This window comes from Micromys minutus (assembly GCF_963924665.1).
Source record: "Micromys minutus genome assembly, chromosome: 29".
Classification (NCBI taxonomy): Eukaryota; Metazoa; Chordata; class Mammalia; order Rodentia; family Muridae; genus Micromys; species Micromys minutus.
In genome coordinates, this window is record NC_137964.1 from 23,597,660 (window position 1) to 23,620,912 (window position 23,253).

General features: G+C 54.8%; 1 protein-coding gene across 36 annotated transcripts in view; it reads left to right on the forward strand.

Moving 5' to 3' along the window:
* The window catches only part of NCOR2 (nuclear receptor corepressor 2), a 156,034-nt gene that overhangs the window by 95,727 nt on the left and 37,054 nt on the right, over positions 1-23,253 (forward strand). For 34 of the 36 annotated variants that reach the window (XM_080940899.1, XM_080940888.1, XM_080940894.1 and 31 more), the window contains 4 exons: positions 9,631-9,770; positions 10,751-10,923; positions 12,729-12,791; positions 22,405-22,547. In XM_080940899.1, the coding sequence (XP_080797025.1) occupies positions 9,631-9,770; positions 10,751-10,923; positions 12,729-12,791; positions 22,405-22,547 (519 nt within the window). The remainder of the gene's footprint in view (positions 1-9,630; positions 9,771-10,750; positions 10,924-12,728; positions 12,792-22,404; positions 22,548-23,253) is intronic. The other 2 variants (XM_080940920.1, XM_080940908.1) reach the window with 1 other exon arrangement.

A 23,253-nucleotide genomic window follows, 5' to 3' on the forward strand; every position in this document is an offset into this window, starting at 1 on the left:
TCTTTACTGTTCAAAGGCTGCATTTCAGGGCTGGAGGGATCTGCTCAGTTAAGAGCACTGACTACTCTTACGGAGGCGCCACGTTTGATTCTCAGCATCCACATAGCGGCTCATGACCATCTGTAACTCCAGTCCTAGGGGACCCAGTGTCATCCTCTGGTTTCAATGATATCAGGTACACACATGGTGTAGAGATATACATGCAGAGAAGAACACCTGTGCCCAAAAGTGGGAGCCTATTTAAAGACTGCCCAGGAGACGCACTGAACTTTCCCCAACTCGGCCCCTTCACTTGTGGATAGTTAGAGGGAGAAATAGCCAACAGTCACCACACCTTGAGTCTGCGGTACCAGCGACTGGCGGCTTGCAGCTCTGCTTGCCACCTGCTGTTTAAATAAAGCTTTATTGGCACAGAGCCATTATTGCACAGCCCGCAGCCTACAGCGTCACTGTCCACCTTCAGCAAAAGCTGGCTGATCTCTAAGTCGCCACTGGCAACACACAGGACCCCGATACACAAAAGCCAGGGATTCTGGGGGTATTTGTGGCTTTTGGGAGGTGGAGAGAGATTACGTGCTGTTCATCTTCCTCTCCCAGATTGGCAAAGGTCAGGCCTCACTGTGAACTGGTCTGGACCAGCACGGACAGGAATTGCTGTCCCACAAAACAGCCATTTTCTGGTCCACTAAAAGCACAGATTGGGAGGTCATTCTGCTGAGACAAGTGAAGCACCCCAGTAAAAAAATGCCCGGCAAGCTGCTAAAGTGCCTGCTGGGTGATCCGGGAGAACCTGAATCCAATCCCTAGATCCACACAAAAAGCTTGGTGTAGTAGCACAGGCTCCTAGTCCAGTGGAAGAAGGTGGAAACAGGCTGCTGTGGCCTGCTGGCCAGTCAGTCTGCCTAACCAACGAGCTGTAGACCCTAGAGAAACTGTCTCCAAATACAAGGTGGACAGCTCCTGAAGAACACCACCCGAGGTTGACCACTGCGCCCCCCCCCCCCATACACGCGCACACACAGACACAGATACACACGCTTGTGTGCTTGCTCAGCGAGACATCCAGGGCTCAGTCTGTGTCCACTCTGGACTTGAAGGATGGCTGGATTTGGTCTGTGGCTGTGGTTTTTTGAGCTCATTTTATGCACCCACAGTGAGCTGGCTTGCTTCTGGTTCTGACAGATGTGGGCCTCCACAGTGTTGTGGCACAGAGCAGTGAGCATGCTAGAGGTTTTGCTGGGGCATTCAGGAATATTCTAGGCCGATGGACAAAAGGTCAGTTGGACAGCAGTTGGAAAATGTGGTGAGGTTGGGAGGCATTGGGTTTATGGAGACACGGGCCCCTGTGTAAATCTCTGTACCTAGCCCTAGAGAGAGAAAGAAGTAGGGTGAGGGGTGGGGGTGGGGATGCTGCTGTCTGTCATGGTGATGGTGGCAATGGTGATAATTAATGATGGTGGCAGTGGCGATGATTTGGGTTTTGGTAATTATTGTGGTGAGCACAGTCTTCGGTAATGATGGTTGATAATGACGATATTAATGATTTGGTGCTACTGGTGTTCGTTTGGTTTGGCTTTTCATGAAAGGGTTTCTCTGTGTATTCCTTCCTGTCCCAGAACTCACTCTGTAGTCCAGGATGGCCTTGAACTCAGTGCCTTACTGCTGCTCAGCCTGACGTGACGTTGGGGATGACAGTGAGTGTCTTAGTTACTTTGCTGTTGCTGTGATAAAAATACCATGGCCAAGAGGACTTACAGAAGAACGAATTTGTGTGGGCTTCCCATTCTTAAGAGTTGAGCGCTCTCCTTGGTAGGGAGTCTTGGCCGCCAATGGCGGGTGTGGAACAGGAGCAGGAAGCTGAGTGTTCATATCTAGAACCACAAACTCCAAGCAGAGAAAATAAGCTAGAGGTAGCATCTAGTGTTAAACCCCATAGCTCCCCCCACCCCCACCCGTGACGTACTTCCTCTAACAAGGCCACAACTCCTAAGCCTCCCCAAAAAGAGCCACCAACTGGGGACCAAGTGGGCATACGCTTTATCATCTAGAGAACATCTCCCTTCAGCCACTGCTGTGGTGATGATGTTGTTTTTGGTAATAGTGGCAGAGTAGCCATGGTGAGTGTGGTACATTGTCACAGTGCCGTGTCTCGTGCATCTGAACACGAAGCAGCTTAAGGGAGAGGTCCTTCGTGATTCCCCTTTCTTCTTAGAGAGCTGAAATCATAACGAGCTAAAGGAGCATCCACAGGGTCAGACTCAATCCCTAGACTGTGGGAACTAAGGGAGTACGATCTGATGAATCATTGAGTAATGGGGCCCGCCTGCGCTCTCTGCTCGGCTACACTGCCTGTGGGCCTCGTGAAGCTCTGCTTGCTGGGCCTCTGTACTCCAGGGCCAGTTTGCCAGGTTCTGTGCTGTGGTGACATGTGTGGAAAGCTGCTCCCATGGAGGGTGTCCTTTGAGGCAGACCAAGGCCCGGCCTAACCCAGTGTGGTTCTGACTGCTCCTCCTTCCTGGAGGAGGTGTGCCTTCCTCCGGGAGCTGGTAGGACCATCTCTCTACCTTCTCCCTTGCTGTCTTGGTCCCTCCCTTACACTGTTCCTCATCTCCTGCTTCAGGGTGGCCCCTCTTTGCAGATGCTGTGGTGCCTGTGGTCCTGGTGTGGTTCCTGTGTCTCCCGGCCACACTGTTGCTTAGGAAAGCCACAAGTAGCCATTTTGCTTCTCAGGCTTCACACCTGGTGCCTCTCTGAGGGCTCCTAGAGTGATGCCTGTTTGGTGGCTAGGATGTGTGTGCCCAATCGGGGAATGTATTGAGCACTTGGTGTGTGCTATGTTTGGAGAATCATCATAGGGTAGTCCATGTGTAACAGTTCAGAAAGACACTGGGAATTCCAGTGAGCCACCCCCCACCCTCAGCCTCTCAAGAAGTAGAAGAGTTTGCAAGGTAGACACCGGGTAGTCAGTCCTTCCTGGGTGCTAAAGGTCCCAGCTGTTCTTAGGCTTGCATCCTGCCTGCCACCTTGGAGAAGCTGTACTTCCTGAACTGACTGCCTCCTTGCCCAGCCCAGAGACCGGGGTCTCCTCCCTTCTCAGTTCTGCCTTGATGGGCTTGAACCAACAGAGGAGTGGGGGCAGAGAGGTGACCCTAGGGACACTTGGACGTTTAGCTCCTAGCTCTCTCTGGACACACTGGGATGGATGACCGTGGCGATGTGGACTCCCAGGTTTACCCCCTCTCTGGTTGCTAGCATGTTCGGCCCAAGTCTCTCTGGTTCTTTAAAACCTGCTTGTTAGTGGAGTAACCCCAAGAACTCCAATCCCAGGGACCAGCACCCAAACAAACCAGGGTGGTAGGAGGGAAAGGTGAGCTTAGGTCATTTTTGGAGTATCCCTAAGCAGGTCAGGATGGCTGTGGACAGTCTCTTGGATGTGTCTACTATGTGTGGCATGTCTGTGTCCTCTACCTGCCCTGAGGCATCTAAGCTGGCCTTAGCCAGCTCTTCCCTTTCTGTCCCCAACCTGCCCTATTTCAGAGTGCCTGTTCACTGGTCACATTTCACAGCCAAGAAAGAGTGAGACTTTCCCCGCACTTGGCTGCCATGGGTGAGGAATGTAGCTGACCATTTGGAATGGTAGATTTACCTGTTGCTTATCTTTCAGGGCAGCTCTCATTCTAGAAGCTTCTCTGGCCTCTGCCTAAGGTGAGGCAGGTTCAGGCATAGGCTCTGGGGACAGTGACCTGAACCCGTTTTTGGGAATGGGATCAGGACCATGTCCTGGCACCATTCCCCATGCTGCCCCATTGGCTAATGGGCCTGACAGGACATCTGTCTGATGACCACTCCTGGTCCCAAGTCTAGATCTGCCCCCAAGAATCATAGGCTGTGGTGCCACAGTGTGAACTTCTAAGAAAGTGCCATGGTACCATGCCACATTCTAAGCCCAGAGCCTGCAGATGCCCAGCCGTGACCGTTCTGCAGATGTTGTGACCCTCCTGTGGTGGAGACAGACCTGTGACCGAACAGGCGTGTCCCTGAGGGTAGACTAGAGCATTTTCCTACAGAGACAGGACAGGAACAGGAAAAGTCTGTCCTGGACTCCTGACCTCTGGACCAGCCCCTTTGCTGAGGGGGAAGTCTCTTCATCGTCACTGATGTCAGTCCTCACATCCTGGCCCACGGTGTTCTGTCAGCTGCCCCCTGACCCTCTGTCACACTGCTCTTCCTGCCTTGGCTACACATGCTGTTCACACTCTGCTGCCGTTCGTAGCTTCCGCCTGGCCTCTCTTCCTTCTGTTTCTGCTGTGTGTGTGTGTCCCCCTCTGTTCGTCTCTCTGTCCTTGTCTCTGTAATCCTGTGTCACCTTCTCTTTGTTCCTGTCTCACCTCTTCGTCCACCTTCCCTGTGTCTGTCTGCTTCCCTGTCTTCCTAGCTTTCTTTTCTCTGTGACCCCGTGTCACCTGCTCTTTGTCCCCAGCTTACCTCTTTATCTCTTTTTCTCCCTCACCTTACCACTTTCCTCTGGTTGCTTGCCAAGGGACAGATGACCTTGTTCCCAGGCAGGGCCCAGATTGTCTGTCCAGGAGCAGTATAACCTGGAGGCCCAGGGCAGCACCAGACAGACTCGGGCAGTGTGTGGCTGTCACCCTTTGCTTGAGAACCAGCTAGCTGCTCCTTGTCTGTGAGATCACCAGAGACTGGTGGCTGGAGCCTGTGTGTCACACTAGCCACAGTACCCTGGCTAGGCCATTTGATTATTGGTCATCAGCGAGGGTATATGCTATGTCTCAGACCTTAGTAGAAAACCTCCAGCCCAAGGTCTGAAGCTTCTTGGGTCCAGCCCACGGAGGATTGGCTAGCTGGTTTACCAAGGATGTTTTGTGCAAGCCAGACCTGTGCCAATTTTTTAGACCCAGCTGAGCAGGCATCCCCGGTTTCCTGTCTCCTCAGAGGCCCTCCTCCAGGTCCTCAGTCTGTTAGACATGCTTTGTGGGACCCCACTCAGGGCTGGCAGCTGGGGAGCCCAGGAGGCAGGAAAAGCTGTACCCTATGGCTAGAAGAAGCTGGCTTAAACGAGAAAGGTTCAAGATGTTTGAGTGGGCCCAGACACACAGCACAGGGGGCCCCAGCTCCCCCAAACACCCAAACACAGGTGGGAAGCGTGGGTGCTGCTTGGACGTGTCCATCGCTCTGCTGGGACAGACCATCCCAGTGCTCCAGTAGCACTGGGAGCTGCCCATCAGCAAAGGCCCCACTGTCCACACTTGAGTCTATTTTGATGACTTCATTGTGAACAAGACAATTGAGGTCCCTGAAGTGCCACTCGAAGGTGGTGTGGAGGACTGCTGCAGCCCTGGGGGCCATGTGATCAAGAGTACCTTTAAGGGGTCTGACCCCTTGAAGGAACAGATGAGCAATAAAGAACTGGCCAGGCAAAGGGTACAGTGGATGTGAAGGCTCCCAGGAAGGGACCCTTCAGGCCCAGCATGGATGTCCTGTGTGTTTATTCTGGTGACAGGGCAAGGGAGAGAGGGGTGTGTGTGTGTGTGTGTGTGTGTGTGTATTAGAGGGGGAGGTGCACACTTCCATATCATCATCAACCAAGAAAATGTACCACAGGCTTGCCCACAAGCTGTTCTGATGGGGCATTTTCTCAGTGGAGATTCTCTATCTAAATGACTCTACCTTATGTCAAGTTGACATAAAACTAGCCAGCACAACCACAGAGTCCCACTCCAGCCCCCACTTGAGGATTGAAATTGGGGCCTTAGTGGTCGTGGTCAGCTTAGGGGCTTGTGCCAGAGCCCAGGGCTCCATCCCAAGTTCTGTGAGTGACTAAGTAGATAGCCATTGGCTATCATGAACCGACTTCTGGGCACGCGTCCTGCATGTTCCGTAGAAGTGTCTCAGCAGAGCAGCTCGGGAAAGCTTGAACAGTTCATGCTGGAAGCTCCCATGGTATGTATGAAATGCCACTGTTACCATGTAAATTTTTACTCCTGCCAGGTCTGACTCAGGCCTCTGAGAGTTGCTAAAGCACATGCCGCCATTCTGTTCACACTCCACCGTTCAGCAGTGGGAGTGGCTTCACAGTATAGGCTGCCTGGACCTCAGTGGCCACACAACTGGACCTTAGAGGCACCACGTGACTCAGCCCCGATGTCTATTTAAAAGTTTCTCTCTGGCCCAGTGTGGTGACACCCACCTTTAGTCCCAGCACCCAGGTGGCAGAGATGGGAAGATCTCTTTGAGTGCAAGGCTGGTCTGGATTATATATTGAGCTCCAGGTTAACCAGGGCTACATAGTGAGACCCTACCTCAAACCAACAAAAAGCCCTGTTCTCAAACCAACAACAAGGCATGTTTCTGTTAATGATAGTGTGGCCCTGCTTTATGGTTGACTCTTGTTCCACACACTCAGGTAGCTTCAGTACATCTCTTTTGAGGGCTGAGCCTGCGTTCCTTGGTATGTGTCCCTGGGAGAAATGGATAGGGTACCCAGAGCAGGTATGAAGGGGCGCCACCGGCTGCAGACTGTTTTTCCTCTGCTCTGACCTCCCAGCCCTGTTTTCCACCACCCACCCAACCTCTCCCCCTCTCCACACAGGAAGTTCTTGCGACTCACTTGCTGGGGCGTTTGGTTTGTTGGTACTACAGTTTCTTGTTGAATGAGTGAGTGACTGAGTGTATTAGTCAGGATGGCTATGAACTGTCAGGTTCTCCTTTGTTTATTTAAGTTTGGGATGGAATCCAGGGGCCCCCTAATCCCTTCCCTTGATCTTGACCACCACACAGCTCTGAAGACCCAGTGCAAGGCCTGGATCCTACCAGACCCGCTTCCTCCTCCAGAGGGTCTCGGTGACTCAAGGCCACACAGGGCTGTTTGTGCCTTTTGAAAGTTTTCTTACTGTTTTATTGCTGTGAACAGACACCATGACCAAAGCAGCTTTCATACAACATGTAATTGGAGCTGGCTTACAGTTTCACAGGTTCAGTCCAGTATCGTCATGGCAGGAAGCATGGCAGCATCCAGGCAGGCATGGTGCTCTAGAAAGATCTGAACGTCCTACATCTTGATCTTAAGGCAGCCAGGAGGAGGGTCTGGATCACTCTGGTCATACTTAAGCATATATATGAGACCTCAAAGTACTGCCTTCACAGTGACACACTTCCTTTAACAAGGCCACACCTCCTAATAGTGCCACTTCCCATGGGCCACACATACACAAACCATCACAAAGGTTTTACCTCTGCCTTCCCTTAACACCCCAGTCCTGTCCGTGTCGGCTTCAGAACTCGTTCTGTAAGTTTGGTCTCTGCGCTTCTGCGTGTCTTGGTGCCTCCTGTAGACAAGAGTTTGTTTAGGGTAGGAATGACAATTCTGGTGACTCAGTGGAACCACCACGCGTCCCTCAGGAGGCTATCTTTGGGGTTCCATCTGGCTGCAGGCTCTGCTAGGAAATTCTGTGTGACCTTAGGTGGATTGCTTTACGTCTCTGTGTCTTGTTCTCATCTGTGGAACAAGGTGATACCAGGGTTGTTGGGAGGAGCAAGACGCTGGACGTGTGATGTGAAGACAGTCCCATCCCATGCGTGTTGTCAGCTGACACCTCTCCTTACTACTCCTGTCTTCTGAAAGGAAAATTGGGTCCTGTGGGTCATTTCAGGGTGTGCATAGTGCTGGGATCTGGGGGCAGCGACATTCATGGTCACCTTGCCCTATGGAATGAATGCCACATGATACTGCAAGTGTGGGAGTCATGGGGGAAGGTGGCATTCTGCTGCTCCTAGCTCTCACAAGCTGGAACCGAGGTCTCCCCCAGCATCCTACCAGCGGACACAGGGATACAGAAACCCTGCCGGTTTCTCACTCTGGTCTGAGGATCTTAACAGCAGACTTGCCAGGGTCCAGGTAAACACGTGGAGCCTCAGGTTAGCCTAGAGTCAGCCTAGAGGCAAACTCTGCCTCCCGTTTGCTTTTGTAAATAAAACTTTATTGGCATCTGGCCATTCCCATTTGCTATAGTGGCAGAGCCAAACCAGGTGCCTTGGAACCTACAGGTTGTCCAGCCTGAAGTCCCTTAGATAAGAACTTGGCAGCCAGTCTTAAGGTCCTAGTCTGCAATGCACTGGAACAACCTGGGAATTTATTTTATTTTTATTTGGATGCTTTTGAGACAGGATCTCGCCATGTGGCTCCGGCCAGCCAGCCCTTTTAATTTGCTACAGTTTTCCTGCCTCTCCCTCCCAGGGGTTGGGGTGTCGGGGTTACACATGTGTACCGCTACTTGGAACTAAGCTGGGACATTAAAAATATTGATGCTGCCTCCGGCCTGGGATCACAGTGGCCCTGGCACGGGTGGGGTCTGGCAGCCTTTGGGCATCAGGAAGTACAGCTGCCCATGGGGCTACAACAAGCTGGAAATCCCTAGGCATGGCTGGCCAGTGCTACCAGCCGGACTTGAGACTGGGATTTGCCAGCCTGAAGTGGCTGGTCATAGTGACCCAGTACCCTCTTCTAGTCTCTGGGGAGCCAGGAGGGGCCAAGCATATGGATTCATTCAGGCCATGGCACTGGTAGGTAGAAAAGTGAATCGCTGGCCAGGGCAGTTTATCCTCTGCTGTCACCCCCATCCACAGAGGTTCAGCCCCGGGTGCAGGGACACCTTGTGGTTCATGCTTTGGGTAGCTAGGGCTGAGTGTGTTCCTACCCCCCAGCCCCTCTATGTGGAGGTGGGAGACACAGCTGGGTGGCTTGGATACTGTGCCCCTGTGTGGGACAAGCCAGATGTGCTGACAGTTGTGAAGTGCAGGCTAAGCAGCAGAATTCCTCCTGTACGCCTTCTGTCTCCTTGAGTTCTGACCCCCAGTTTTCATGGCCTACTTTGGGCACACGAAGAGAGGACACTGTTGAACTGACAGGAAGGTCCTTCAGTGTCAGGTTCAGGGGGCTCTGTCTGCCAGAATGAGGCTTTGCCCCAGGGCTGTATGGAGGGTTAGAATCTGAAAGAAGGGCCCAGGCTGGCTGACAGACATCTGGTACCCAGCTGAGGAGCCAGCAGCTGTGCATGGCTGCTTGTGGGTGGGATGGCTGCCCTGGCCCTTCCCCTTAGAGAGCATGGGATTCTTGGTAGCTGGAGAGAGTGACCCTGAGGACCCTTAGGATACAAAAGCGTTGCCTTAAGAACCTACAGTGGCTGTACAAGTCAGGCTCTTGCACTGTGTAGCAGTATGTCACGATGTCCCTGTCTGTCCCCGGTATTGCCTAATCCTATAAAAGACAAGGCCCTAGAGCATTGTGCACCGATGTTTTTCTGCCAGGAAGGAATAATGGAGGGAAAGAGCTGCTCCCCTCCCACACACCCTGTGTTGGTGTGCCCGCCTGCATCCCACCTACTACCCGCCTCCGTCAGGACTTTCTTCAGGTGTTACTCCACTGGCTTCAGTGGAGAAAGCAGAAATCGAAAGCTGGGCCCATGTGTGGTCTTTTGTGTGCTTCACTCTGACTCCAACCTCTTCCACCTGGCTGGCCTCCCAGCTGCCCTGGCCTCCGTGTTCACCATCCCTCCCTTCCCCAGCTTCACCTGTCTCCCGTTTTCCCTCCTGCCTCTGCTTCCTGGGCTGTAGCAGCAGCAGCAGCAGCAGCAACAGCAGCAGCAGCAGCAGATGGCACGGAGCAGCCAGGAGGAGAAGGACGAGAAGGAGAAGGAGAACGACAAGGAGGAGGAGAAGCAGGATGCGGAGAACGAGAAAGAAGAGCTCAGCAAGTAAGGCCTGGCAGCTGCGCAGTTCACACCTGGGCCCTGGGGAGCAAAGCCTGGCGCCAGTTTGGAGCCCCAGTCAGTTCTCCCAGGCCTTTCCTCCCGGAAGCCTCAGCCCCCGCTCCCTCCATCCCCCACCCTCTCTGCACACCCCTCCTCCCCGGCCCCCAGAGACCTAGGAGACTGATTGCTCATTTGAGCCCTGCTCCTGGACTCATAAATCCAGACAGCCACTTTGGCACTCAGCCTTGCCTCCCCTCCAAGGCCCCTGAGGTCCATGAGGGAGAGACGGCGGAAGGGCCTCGGGAGGGTAACATGGATGCGCGCATCTGGAAGCCCCCACCTTCTTACTCACCCCCATCAACACCCGACAACTCCAAGCCAGCAGGAGAAGGCGGAGGGGCCCCAGGTGCTGTGGTGGGCTCATGCACACCAGGGCCGCCGCCTTCCCCTTCTGCACGGCTCCAGCCAGCATCTTTCAGGAAGATGAATGGGTGACAGAGGCGATAAATCTGCCCCAGTTGCTTCTGAGAATCCAGGTCCCCAGGTCATGTGCATTCCCACAGCTGGGCTGGGCTGCGATTCCCCGGGCATGCTGTCCTGTACCTGAGCAAATTGCTCTGTAGAGGTGCAGAATTAAGTCCCCCATAGCTAGTAAAGGAGGCTGTAGAGTCCCAAAGGCCTCGAGCCGGGCTCCCTGTTGGGTGTGTGGTGATGGTTGGTGGTGTCCGTGAGCATCACTTGAGGCCCCACTGGTGACGTGTGGAGTTGGATGACTTCACATCTGCCCTTCCCACCCACACCTGGAGGGGCTCCCGCTGCCCTTCGAGGCTAAGATGCTGCAGCAGGGTCTGCCTGCACCCCTTTGGCCAGCAGCAGCTCTTTCCTCTCTCCAGCTCTGAGAGAGTGATCCAAAGGTCTCCCCCAGTTGTCTTGGGGTGGCCAGCCTCAGCTGATCCATCCTGGTGTCCTTTCCACGGCTGCAGGGAGAAGACAGACGACACTTCTGGAGAGGACAACGATGAGAAAGAGGCCGTGGCCTCCAAAGGCCGCAAAACTGCCAACAGCCAAGGCCGCCGCAAAGGCCGCATCACACGCTCCATGGCCAATGAGGCCAACCACGAGGAGACAGCCACACCCCAGCAGAGCTCAGAGCTAGGTGAGCAGGCTGGGGACTGGGGCAGGGGGAGGGGCTGGGATACAGGGAGATTGGCTACAGCCGAGGACCTGGGGCTCTCTGTCTTTGGGTTTAGATAAAGTGTTTGGCAAACTGAGCTCATTGTGACTCGGAACCTGCACCCGTGCAGGCTTAGGACTGGGAAGAGACTGTGAAACACACCCCTCCCCCACCTGGCCTTGTTTGTTGTCTTAAATCAGAAGATTGGGCCATGTGGACATTTCCTCAGGGTGGTGATGAGCTGGGTGAAGTTACCTACTAGAAGGATAGTTTCAAGGTGGTATCTTCACCTTTGTGGATCTTGGTTTCCCTTTATGTCCTGTGTTCATCTTGGTTAAAAAAAAGGAGTCAGGAGGGTGAGCGGAGCTGCAGTTCCAGGGGCAGCCACCAGGGGCAGCAGTGCGCATTCATCCTGTGCTGAGGGTCATCTTGGCTTCATAGGTGAAAGAATGTGAGGCCTGTTCTATTTCTCTAGTGGATTTCCACTGCTCTTGGGACTGGCTTGGGCTGTATGTATGAACTGCTGGGGTCAGTGTAGCTTTTCTCATGTCATGATATAATTGGGATTCGAACTTGTCCCACTGACCACAAATCCTATGTGGCTTTTGTGGGTGTGTGTCAGCTGCCACTTGGTGGCAGTGTGCCAGGAGGCTTGTGAGGCACACCTCATGTGTAGGATAGTCCTAGGGCCCGGCCTATGCTTGGACTAGACTGAAAGATAGAAAATACACCCTGGGCCTTTCTTAGTGTTCCAGAATCTTCTACCGGTGGCTTGCAAAGCCTCCCATGGAGGTGCCCGAGGAAGGATGGGACTCGGAGATCCAGGAGGCAGCCAGGGCTTGGCAGCAGGAATGGACACAATTGTATCCATTTTCTTCCTGCCTTGGACTACTTGCTGGCCTCTCTGTCCCCTCTGTTTGAGTAGACCACACTGTGCCTGCCACAGTTCTCCACACCCCTGTCAGGGACTCACGGCTGGGATACAGGCACGCCACCTGGGGAGCAGTTGGAGTGTGGTGTGTCATCCAAACAAGGCTGCCTCTGCCCAACCTGTGCTTGGCTATTTCCCTTCGGAAGGCCTTGTCCTTGGACAAGCGAGGGAGACTGTAATAGTCACCGGCACAAGAGGAGACCTAGCCATGGTGACGTCACTCATGAGCAAATGCTAAGGAGCCATTTTGATGGTCATGGTAGGAGACAGGCTGTTAGCGGTTCTCAACCTTCCTAACACCTCAACTTTAATACAGTTCCTCATGCTGTGAGGAACTATCTCCCCCCACCATCAAATTATTTCATTGATATTTCATAACTAATTTTCTACTGTTATCAATTATAATACAAATATCTGATATGTGGCTCCTGTGGGCGTCGGCCCACCAGTTAAAAAATGCTGATCTAGAGGGTCATATCTAGGAAACGGCCTGCTCTGCACAGTGAGGCCCCTGCCCACTTGCAGTCCCTGCCCATGATTCTTCCTTTACACTTGTAATCATGTCCCCAGGTGGGACACCTCTTCCTAACAAAGTACAAGTAGAAACAGGTGTCATGGCTCTAGGCACCTGTTCCTCATCTGCAAATGTGCAAGTGGAGATATCAGAGTCTCCCAGCAAAGGGGGCTGTGGTGCTGCCTGTGAGAGCATTATAGGGGGAGGCGGCCGTACATGGCCCCTGGCCCCTAACGTGAGCATCAGGCACTGTGGTGGGGGGTGGCTGGAGTTAGGCGTCTGCTGGCTCAGACCGTAGGGAAAGCACTCTGGAGTGACTACCAATGTTCTTCCTCTTTGCAGCTTCCATGGAGATGAACGAGAGTTCTCGCTGGACCGAGGAAGAGATGGAGACAGCAAAGAAAGGTAAGGAGCCTCGATGGTGTGCAGCATGCTTGAGTTTGTCCCAGGCATCGGGATGTCTGTCTTGCAAAGCTGCTGGTGCATCTGGCCTGGAGTAGGGGTTCTTCAGAGCCTTGGTTGAACTTGCCAGAGAATGGGTCAGGCAACTGGTGGCCTGTACCTGGAGTCAAGATGGCTCAGGAACCTGTGGATTGACTGTGCCAATAGAGGACAGTGGCCAAGGTGCTTGGTGGGGTCACAGCTCCCTAGACATGAAGGCCAGCCACAGTGTCAGTGGCACTGTAGGCACTGTCTTCTCACCAGTGTGCGGCTCTTATGTGGGGGGGGGGGTCTCAGAGGTCCCCATGCTGGGTGCAAGTTTGTGCTCTGCAAACACGTGGAATTTGTACCTAGGTTTTGGTGGCGTGTTGCACAGTAGATCCGGCAACAGTCTGACACAAGGCCAAGACTGAATTTTCAAAATCAGGGAGTCACTGGCTGTTGGTGACTTTGTGACGCGTGACATGACAGGCTGTGCTAGGCTGTCACACCCTCTGAGGTTGACATCTCACTGTCACACCCTGCTGGCTAGATAGGACCCCTACTCCAGCACCTCTCTGAGTGCTGATCTTTGAGGAGATGCCTCCTGGGGCCCTGGTAATCCTTGCCCTGGTGACATTATCGTAACCTCCCCCTAAAGCCACATTCATTATGCCTGAGACCTTCACTGTCCAGCTTGGTGACTTATCTCTGAGCCTGTTTACCCATCTCTAAGATAGGAGTGCCAGGATGGCTACAAGGAGGTGAAGCCAGGCATTAAGAGTCTTAGGATGGGTGGCTTTCACTGAGCGTCCTAGGGCTAGCAACTGTGAGTGTCTGCCCTTCTCCCATGTCTCCAGAGCGACACAAATCCACCTGCTTACTGAAGTCTGGCATTGTAGTTGGCTCCTGCCTTAGTTGCCTTCTCTGAGATGTAGCTCCCCTTTCTGCCCCCTATCATGGACAAGGAGTCTAGACTGAAGACCTCCCGTAGCTCCTGAGGATCAGGAGCCAGCTTGGCTCCCGTCTGTCACACTCTGGTCAGGCCCTGCCCCTGCCTCTGCCTCTGCTCCTTGGCTGTGGATGTTGTGTCCAGGCTGCGGTATGCATGGTAGGAACCAATGACTTTATTAGGAGCTTTAACACACCTGCCACCGTTGCTACCTGTGGCCCTGGTTCTCAGACCTGCCCCTCCCAACTTTTGTGGGGTTTGCTGAGGGTCTGAGGGGCCCAGCAGGAGTGTCCACATCGTCCTAGAGCAGCCACCAACCTGGAGGGTTCTTTAATGGTCCCTGGTTTTCTGCCTGGACATGTTGTTTTTCTTCCTGTGCCTTCTTTCACCCAAGGGTGAACTTGGCCTGGGGGCTAGGCCATGGCTTAGAGAGGAGTGGAGATATCTGTTCACAGGGCTCTGAGAGTGTGTCTCCTATCGGCCGGGTGCAGTGTACCATCACCCCAGAGAGGCTGTGTTCTTCTTCTGTGTGTGTGTGTGTGTCTACGTTGTGGTTTGTGGTATGAATTCTAAAAGGTCTTTACGTAATGGTCTGGTTCCCATGGTTTAATTTCCGCAAAGTATGTATAACAGACTGGACCACTGAAAAGCTGTCTGTTAACCTGGGCATCGTGGGGCATGCTTGGAATCCCAGTACTTGGAAGGCAGAGGCAGGGGGATCATGAGTTCAGCGTCACAATGAGAACAGTGTCATGAGTTTATAGCAAGTGGGAAACTAGCATGGGCTACCCGAGACCCTGTCTCAAACAAACAAAACACGTCCACCTACATTTGCCCACAGTGGTATGCTACAAGCTTCCACGCCCTAGATGGAAATCCCATACCCATTATCGGTCCCTCCCGCCCATCAGACCAAGGGCGAGGCAGCACTAATGGACTTCCGGTCTGTGGCTAGAAGTCATTTTGCCCTGACACTTACAGGAATGATGTGTGCAGCCTCTGTAGTTCGTATGCCTGGCTGCACTCACTTAGCGCTGTTTTCAGGGTTGCTCGCGTACCTGTGAGGGTTGCAGAGCTACATGAAGCAGGACCCCCTCCAGCCACACCGGGCCACTTTCCCCGACCCCATACTTTGCTTGTGGACTCACCTGGTGACAGAGTGGTGGCTTAGCCCTGCCTTGGGCTCTGCATGCTTCTGTGGAGATCATGTGACCCCTTTGCTTTTATCCACGCATGGGTCCTGGGGTGTCAGTGTACTGACTCCAAAGTGCTCATGGGAAGAGCCCATCTCTCCCCAGATCCTAAAACTCTTGCTGTTGCCTGCTACCAGGAGGCTGCTCTCTCTCCCTTTTGGAAGGGCAGATCAGGAGGTGGGAGGGGGTGGGATGACTCACCAGCTGGGATGGAGCGCCCTGATGCCACTGTCTCAAGGTTAGGGCCTATAGGGAGGGCTGGGAGCTCATCCCCACTGATCCTGGGGCCCGTGTGCACTGGCCCTGCTCAGTGACATTTGAAAGAGCGCTGTGAGCGCCGGCGCGGGCTGCTGCTGTGAATTACAGCAATCTGGACAATTATGCCTGCTCGCAGTGGCTGCTGATGGCTGTTCCGGAGGCGGGGGCGGGGAGGCAGGTGCGCACAGCCCGTGGTAGCTCCTTTTCCACAGCCTGTGGGGGTGAGAGGCTAAGAATGTTCCAGAGCACCCTGCCGAGAGAGTGCTGACAACTCAAGAGAGGAAAATGACCCCAGCCAAGCTGTGTCCCAGACAGATGGTACCCACCCATCCTTGGCCCAGTGTGGCATAGGAGCCCACATAGAACCAGGCCCCCAGGGAACCCAGGCAGGTAAGCAACCAGGTGTCCCCAGAGCCCTCAGAGCATCCTCCATAGCCCAGCTGTGGAGGACAGCTGCAGAAGAATCCAGCCCCCAGAGAAACCTGGTTGGATTTCCTGTGTGTGTGGTCTGGAGCGGTCACTTTCTTCATCTGTATAACTAACCAGCCACTGGCTTCAGCACAATAGGAAGGAAAATTTTCTCTTCTTTGCTCAGGAAAGTAGAGGTGCAAAGTCGAAGTGTGGGCAGGGCCATGTTCCCTTCCAAGGCTCCAGGGACAGTTCTGCACCTTCATCCCACTTCAGGTGGTAGGTTCCTGCTGCTGGCCTCCTTTCTGTCACCTTACTACCCTGCCCCCATTCATCAGGTTTTTCCCTCCCCTGCTGTCTTTCTTCCTTTCTCCTTCCTTCCTTCCTTCCTTCCTTCCTTCCTTCCCTCCCTCCCTCCCTCCCTCCCTCCCTCCCTCTTTTTCTTTAAGACAGGGCCCACCCCAGCAGAATGGCTATTCTGCTCCTTCTTAGTCTGTCCCTGGGCATAACACCTGGGTGGACGTAAAACTTAAGTTGGGAATATTGTCCAACTCAGTGACGTCCAAGCAGCCTTTTGATCAACAGCCAATAATTAGTCGATGGCTGACCTTGAAGTCCCGATGCCTTAGGCACCGTCACCTCTATAGCTCCTGGTCTGCCCCCCCACCACCACCATTTTGGCCTCATTGTCATTTGCTTGCTAGAAAGAGTCAAGGAGGTCTGCCTTCCAGGTTTATCATTTGGGTAGGAGTCTAATGTTTGCAGTACTTGGTATACAGTGGGTGCTCTAGTGCAGACTGCAGGGCAGCACACAAGCTGGATTGGAGTCCTAACTCTGCCTCCTAAGGAATCTGGCCGCAGTGGGTACCTATAGCAGGGTGCTGATCCTCGCCTGTGTCCAGAGGGGTAGGGTGTCCCTGCCAAGAACTTGCTCAGGCACAAGTGGAGGCAGATGCTTTGCCCCTGTCCTGCTTCGAGGCAACTGCTATGAATGCAGATAAGGAAAGAGGCCCAGAGATGTGGGATGGGCTACCCCAGGTTGCATAGCTGTGATGTGCGTGCGTGTGTGGTGTATGGGGGTGTCTGGGATTGGCACCCAGGGCTCTTGACTTGGAAAACAGGACTTAGTGGTGAGGGGATTAAATCTGTTGGTCCCTAGGCTACTGCTTTAAGTAATGAAGGAAGGAAGGGCAACCAGTGGGGCAGATAGCTCCTTGTCAGGGAAGGTGCACTCAAGTGAAACATTAGAAACCCAGACAGTGCGGGTGTAAGAGGCAGAAGTTGAGTGGCCACAGTGGCATCGGCGACAGAGGTGGAGTTTCAAAGGGATGGGAGGGAACTTTCGTAGGGTTCTTACTACCCGATGGCCCAAGATTTGTGTGTGGTGTATGTTATGCTTGGGTGTGGGGGCTGCGTTCCTGGGTGAGGCCTGAGCTGCAAACTGGCTAGAACAACCCAGGGCCTGGCCCCTGCCTGCCTTAGGACAAAGACCACAGTCAGGGAAGGGATTGGGGGCGGGGGGGGGGGCTGTAGGGCCTCAAGTTCCCTAAGAGAGTTTAGCCTGGCCCCTGAGGCATTCTGACCCTGGGCAGAGCCAGTGGTTGAAGGGTAGTGGCTTAGACCAGGGTCATTGGATGCTGTCTCCAGGGCAGGCAGTGGAGTGTCACTGACTGACCAGTAGACACACCCTCACTCCCACACAGCCCTGCCTGCCAGTGGTCTGGTCTCATCATTTTCATGGTTGAGTACCTAGACCTGGTGGGGAGGCTCGGCCACTGTTCGGTTAGAGTTCATGCTGTCCCCAGTGGCAGGCCAGGCTGACCTTTCCAAGAGTCCCCCGTGTGTCTCAATGGGGGCCCTGTGCACAGCAGTGAAGTAGGCTGGCTGAGTAGCATGCCCAGCCAGTGGTCAGGGTGCTGAGTTCAGGGACCATGAGTGTCGGGGTTCCATGCAAATGAGATGACGAGAGGGTGTGGAGATCCCCACAGGCAGGATGGAGATGACCCCGGAGGAGTGTCTGGAGGGTTTTGGGCTCTTGTGATGATTCCCAGGGAGAACGCAGGCCCATGGATTGAGGTATGGCCACACCTGGTTCTGGATCTTGTCCGTAATCAGTGCCCTAAAGGAGATGTTGTCGGCTCCCGTCTTCCCTCACTCTGGGCTAGCATCCGACTCTGCTAGGGAGGGACAGGTAGGGAATGGACCTTGTGACCTCAGTTTCCAGTTGGACCGTGGTTTTGTTTTGCCCATGAGAAAGTGGCACGGTTGGGGAGTATGGCTCTGTGGTGTAGCCAGCCAAGGCTCTGGTAGACAGGACATTCTGACCCTGCAGACCAGGCTGTCTGTGGCTCTGTAGGTGCAGCTGGCCTTAGGTCGAGCCCTGATGACTTTATCTGACATGGTACAGAGTACCTCCATTGTACAGTGATCAGCAAGAACTGGTGCTGGGGTCTGAAGTGTTGGGAGAAGGCAGCCAGGGCAGGTTCAAGGGTGAGGTCATCACAGATATCCCCGCAGGGCTCCCTGTGCCCACATGGCATACGGTAGGTCTCTGAGCCGCTGGTGCTGGTGCTGAATGATCACACATCCAGAGCAGGCACAACATTTCTTAAGGAAGGAGGATGTGGCTAGAGGCCTTAGGACAGGGAGGACATGCTTCTCTGACTGCTTGCTCTGGGAAGGTTTTATTTTTGCAAGGGAGTCTAAGAAAGCTGCTGTGGGGGGTGGGGGTGGGATAGAGTACCTTCCTAAGCTTCTTCCTCGGGGATCCTAGAGCCCTAGACTGAGGACGAGTCAATCCTCTCCTGTTCTGTCTGAGGCTTACACACTTGATAAGCTCACAGTCACAGCCACTGGAGTGCTTTATGGGCCCCAGGTAGCACATGAGAAAGGGTCACCTTTTGCCACCATTTCTCCCTCCCCTTTGTGGCTACTGGGCTCCTTCAGCTCTCTCCCAGCTTCAGGCCCTGACTCAGGCCCCCTGCCTTGACTTCCTGTCTTGGCCAATTTCACTTCCTAAGTAGCTGCCTCCGAAATTCCTTCCTTAGAAATTAGCGGGTGGGAGAACCCAAGACCGCAAGGCAGGCTGGCAGAACCGTTGCTCCAAGCCCACGGGCCTAATAGTCCCAGGACAGACACTCATGGGACATTCGTGGATCCCAGCCTCAGACACTCGGGTGTCTAGAGCCTCATTCCTTTGTGAGAGCCTTTTGCAGTTTAAGTACCCATGAGTATGGAAAGACAGCAATCATGGTGGCTGTAACAGAGCTGGAGGGTAGATACTATGAAAAAGAGATGCCACCCCAACTCCCTACCCATCCACCTCCCCTCTCAGGGCCAGAGGCAGGGCTTAAAATGCTTCTTGGGCAGATGCAAATGTCCTGTGGCCTTCTCAGAGTTGGGAGCAGTAGAGCTGTTCTTTGTAGCTCTTCAGCCTTAGAAGCTTTAGGGGTTCCTTCCAGGAACACCCTGACATTTTCACAGGGGGTGTGCTCACATTGGCCCTCTGTGGATTGTATGGGAAAGACCTGTGCTCGCAGCACTATTGGGATTTCTCCACCAGCTGGCTGGGGATACAGAGAAGCTTCAGTTTGTCTGTTCCTGTCCTCTGAGCTTCTAGAACAGAATGGAAGGGCAAGGGCCAGACAAGAAAGAGTTGGTTCTAGAAGTCAGCCTGACCGGATGCTGCTCTAGGAGGTAGCTTAGTTGTCTTTGCCTCCTGGGAACCCTTGGGACCTTACAGTCGGTGCTCTCGGAGAATAGAGGGTGTATTAGGTAGCCAGGGTCCCCAGACCCTAGGTCAGACCTCTGGGAGTCCCAGCCCCCCCCAACCCCCACTACAAATGGTTGTGGTGTCAGAGTACTCCTAAGTAGATCCCAAGTTCCCCACCCTCCACCCCCATAGAAAGCCTTGGCCACCCACAGCCCTCAGAAGGCCGACTGGTCCAGGCTTTGGGGGCCTGTGAGGAAGGGGGGTGCGACCGCAGGTGGAACCGGCTGGCTGGCGGGAGGGCTGGCTGGCGGGCGGGCGGAAGAGGCTGCTTGCTCCCTGCCTGCCGGGGGTGGGAGCTCTGTTTTTCTGGATCCCTCAGTCTGTTCTTACCGCTGCTGACGCTGCCACGGATGGGGAGAGAGGGAGGGAGGCTGTGCCAGTTGGCCCGCCCAGCCGAACCTGGGCCTGTGCCCGGCCCCCGCCCGCCCCCGCCCGCCGCGTCTGGAGGTCACATTCAGTCCTGACGCGGCTCGTTGGGTCAGGCAGCAAGAAGAGCTGCGCGGAGCCTTGGGTCCCTCAGCCCAGCCGTTTAGGGACACAGCTGCCTGGTCCTGTCCTGCCCAGGGCTTTTGGATTTCGTGCGGCTTGGTGGGTCTGGGGGCTCGGGGCCAACACCCTCCCCAAGTGTCCTCCCTGAGACACTGGTGCCTGGAAGATCTGCGGACGCCGCGTGCGCACTGGTGACGCCTGGCACAGAGAAACCCAGCACACAGAACTGACAACTTCCCGCTGCCGCCGTAGCCCTCGCCCTCGCTCCCCTCCCAAGCAGGAAGGGCACTGCTCTGCTCCCTGGGGCAGCTGGTAGCAGTGGCTGGAGGAGTCCAGGGCCCACCCCCAGTGCTTGCTTTTGCCCTCCCGGCTCCTGAGGATGTGAACAGAGAAAGAACCAGGGGATACCAGCAAGAAACCCTAAGGAGCCTTGCGGCCACAGCCACCTAATCACTGCTCCGCTCCCTGGAGCATCCTTCCAGCCGGATGTTTCCGGAAAACTTGGCCGAGGGGGAGACGCAGATAAGAGGATGTGAGTGGTCCCCAGCTGGGGATGGGGCTGGAGGGTGGGGTTGGCTGGTGACAGGGACTTTGGGGCTACAGGAAATTTCGGCTGCACATGTGGTAGTGGGGACTTGGAATTTTGGACCCGTGGCTATGGCTCCCCTTACCCTGGCACTCCTTCTTGCCTTTCTAGGGTGCAGCCAAGATCCCCTGGAAGGAGGCTGGCTGTACTTAGTCTGGGCTCCAAGCTTGGCTGGGGCATTCTCAGAGGGGCTCCCTAGGGTGGACGGGGCAGCTGGGCTGTCTTTACAAGACAGGATGTGAAATACTCCTGTGCACAGCACCCCAGTGTAAGGTTTCTAGAACAAGAGCGGAGGGAAGCTCGTGTCTCCCCCGGGGCTGTGTGGCACACTCTGGGAAGAGCTCCCCAACAGCTTTGCCCATCGCTCTTCCGTGACCACACGTGTTCGGGAACAGCTGAGCGTCATCCCCCACCCTGTCAGTTCCTTGCTTCTATAGGCTGAGTGAGTTGGGAGACCCAGCTGTTCCGACTCCTTGTTGACTTAACTGAATTTGGAAATGTCTGCTCTCTGGGGTCGGGCCATCCCCCCTCCCTACCCTCCCCCTCCAACTCCTCAGGCACCCCACCCCCAACAGTTCCAAATGGAGACCTGCCCTGGGGTTCCGGGCCTGCGATCCCTCGGCCTGACGTGTTTGCTGGGCCCTCTTGGACTGCACTCGGGTAATATAAATAAACGCAGCCCCAGCCGCCAGGTTCTGGAAGTGGCAGCTGCTGCTGGCGCGGGTGGAGGGAAAGGTCAGGGGCTGAGTTACACTTGATCCTGAGCCCTGGCCCTCCCTGCCTCCTGTCCTTGAGGATCCCTGAGAAGCAGCTATGGAGCCACGTGGCTCTTGTGGTCACTGTAGGCCAGCAGGTGGCCTGGCTGTCCTGCACCTCCCCCATACCACACACCCCCTCCCACCCCCAGGAGGCTGCTGCAGTGGGAAGCTGAGGCTTTGGACCCACTCCTGAGCTGGGTGAGGTGGGTGGGAAACCTTCAAGAATTTCAGTCTGGACCAGGGTGTGGGGGAGGGGCAAGGCAGACTGATTCTACTGTCCTGTAGACCTAGGGGGTCACTTGCGGGTGTGTTGGGGGTTTTATTGTTTCCTTTGTTTGTAGTGAGCCACCAACTGGGGTTTGAATGAAGGGGTGGGCGAGAGGGGGTGGGTCCCCTACCCTTCCCGCCCCCCTGCAGTCTTAGCTGTTACAGTCTCTAGTTCTGCTTCCACTTGTGTAGAAGAAAATGATTTGAAGCTTGCTGATAGGAAATGGGCTTTGAAGCTCCTGTTGTGGCTCCGTCCTCCTGTCTCCTAATCTCTGTCCCCAGGGGCAGGTTCTATCACTGCCATGGGAAAGGGGCCAGCTTTGCCTTCTGGGGAGCAGGGACCCATTGGAGGTCGGTGAGGTGTGTGAACAGAGGGTCCAAAGCTGCCCATTCTAGCTCAGGCTTTATGGCCTCAGAGCTTGTGAGCAGTGAGGTCTGTGGCCTTGGTGGGGTTGAAGAGGGGGTGGCCTCCACAGATCTGAAGATTGTCCCACCATGTGGTCGCAAGCTGTGACTTGAGACAGATCCACCCATGGCTACTGAATGCCAGGTGGGCCCGGGATCTGGTGTGGCTCTTTAGGTGTGAGGGGCCCAAGCTCACCCTGCTCCCCTCCCCAGCTTGTCCCTGCTCCGACCTCTGTTCTTCCAGAGCTCTTTCCACTTCACCTATGGTGAGACCGGAAAGCAGGCTTGTTCTCCTGAGGCCCCCATGCAGCTGTGCAGTGTCAGAGCTGGGTCACCACAGTTCCCGCCCAGCTGGGGAGGGGAGGATGGGGGGGCTGTCTTCTGCCCCCTAGAATCTTAAACGTGGCCTAGCTTGGGGCTGTGCCTGTTACTGTTTGTTTCCTGGTCCCTGGCTGAGCCCCCTTGGTCTTGGATTGGAGTGAATCCTCACCTGCCCTCCTCCACCCACAGGCCTCCTGGAACATGGGAGGAACTGGTCAGCCATTGCCCGCATGGTGGGCTCCAAGACAGTGTCCCAGTGTAAGAACTTCTACTTCAACTACAAGAAGAGGCAGAACCTGGACGAAATCCTTCAGCAACACAAGCTAAAGATGGTGAGTCTGGCCAGAACTTGTGGGCTGGGCCTCCTGGGGGCTGGGGACAGCCAGCACTCCCACAGCCTAGCTCATGTGGCCCCTGGCTGCCTGGAACCCTCATGGGGAGGTACGGGTGGGCTCTCGGCCCTGACTCAGCCAGGAATCCGCCATCACCCTTAGAGACCCAAAGGCAACGAGCCCTGAGTGAGCAGCTTGGCTTCTGCCCTTTTGGACAGTAGGGATCCAGTGACAGGGAAAAGCATCCCAAAGATAGAAGCTGGCGGGAGACTTGGGGGCCAGACATATCTCATGCGGAAAGCTGTGAGGTGTCTCTGAGTAGGAGGGACTCTTACACCCATGGCCAGGAGGGCCACTGGAGCCACGGCACTGCCTTCCCATGCTCTCATTTTGTACATGCTGACTTTATCATTTTAAGGCTGGGGAAACTGAGGCCCAGGGACATTCTTTAGCTACTTAAGTGGCTATGTGAGCTCACAGCTGAGGAACTCTTCCTCCCCTCTAATCTCCTGCTGTGGTCTGAGGCCTTGCAGTCCATCCTTCCCTGGGTTTAAAGTTGTGTGGATTCTTCGTGTTACTCCTTCCTGCAGCCTACAGAGGCCCAGAGCAGGGCACACAGCAATGGTAGAGCAGGCCAGAGACAGCATCGTTCCGTTAGAGGTCTTCTCAAGCCCGGTGCAGAATCCAGGAGCACCCTCCTCAGTCC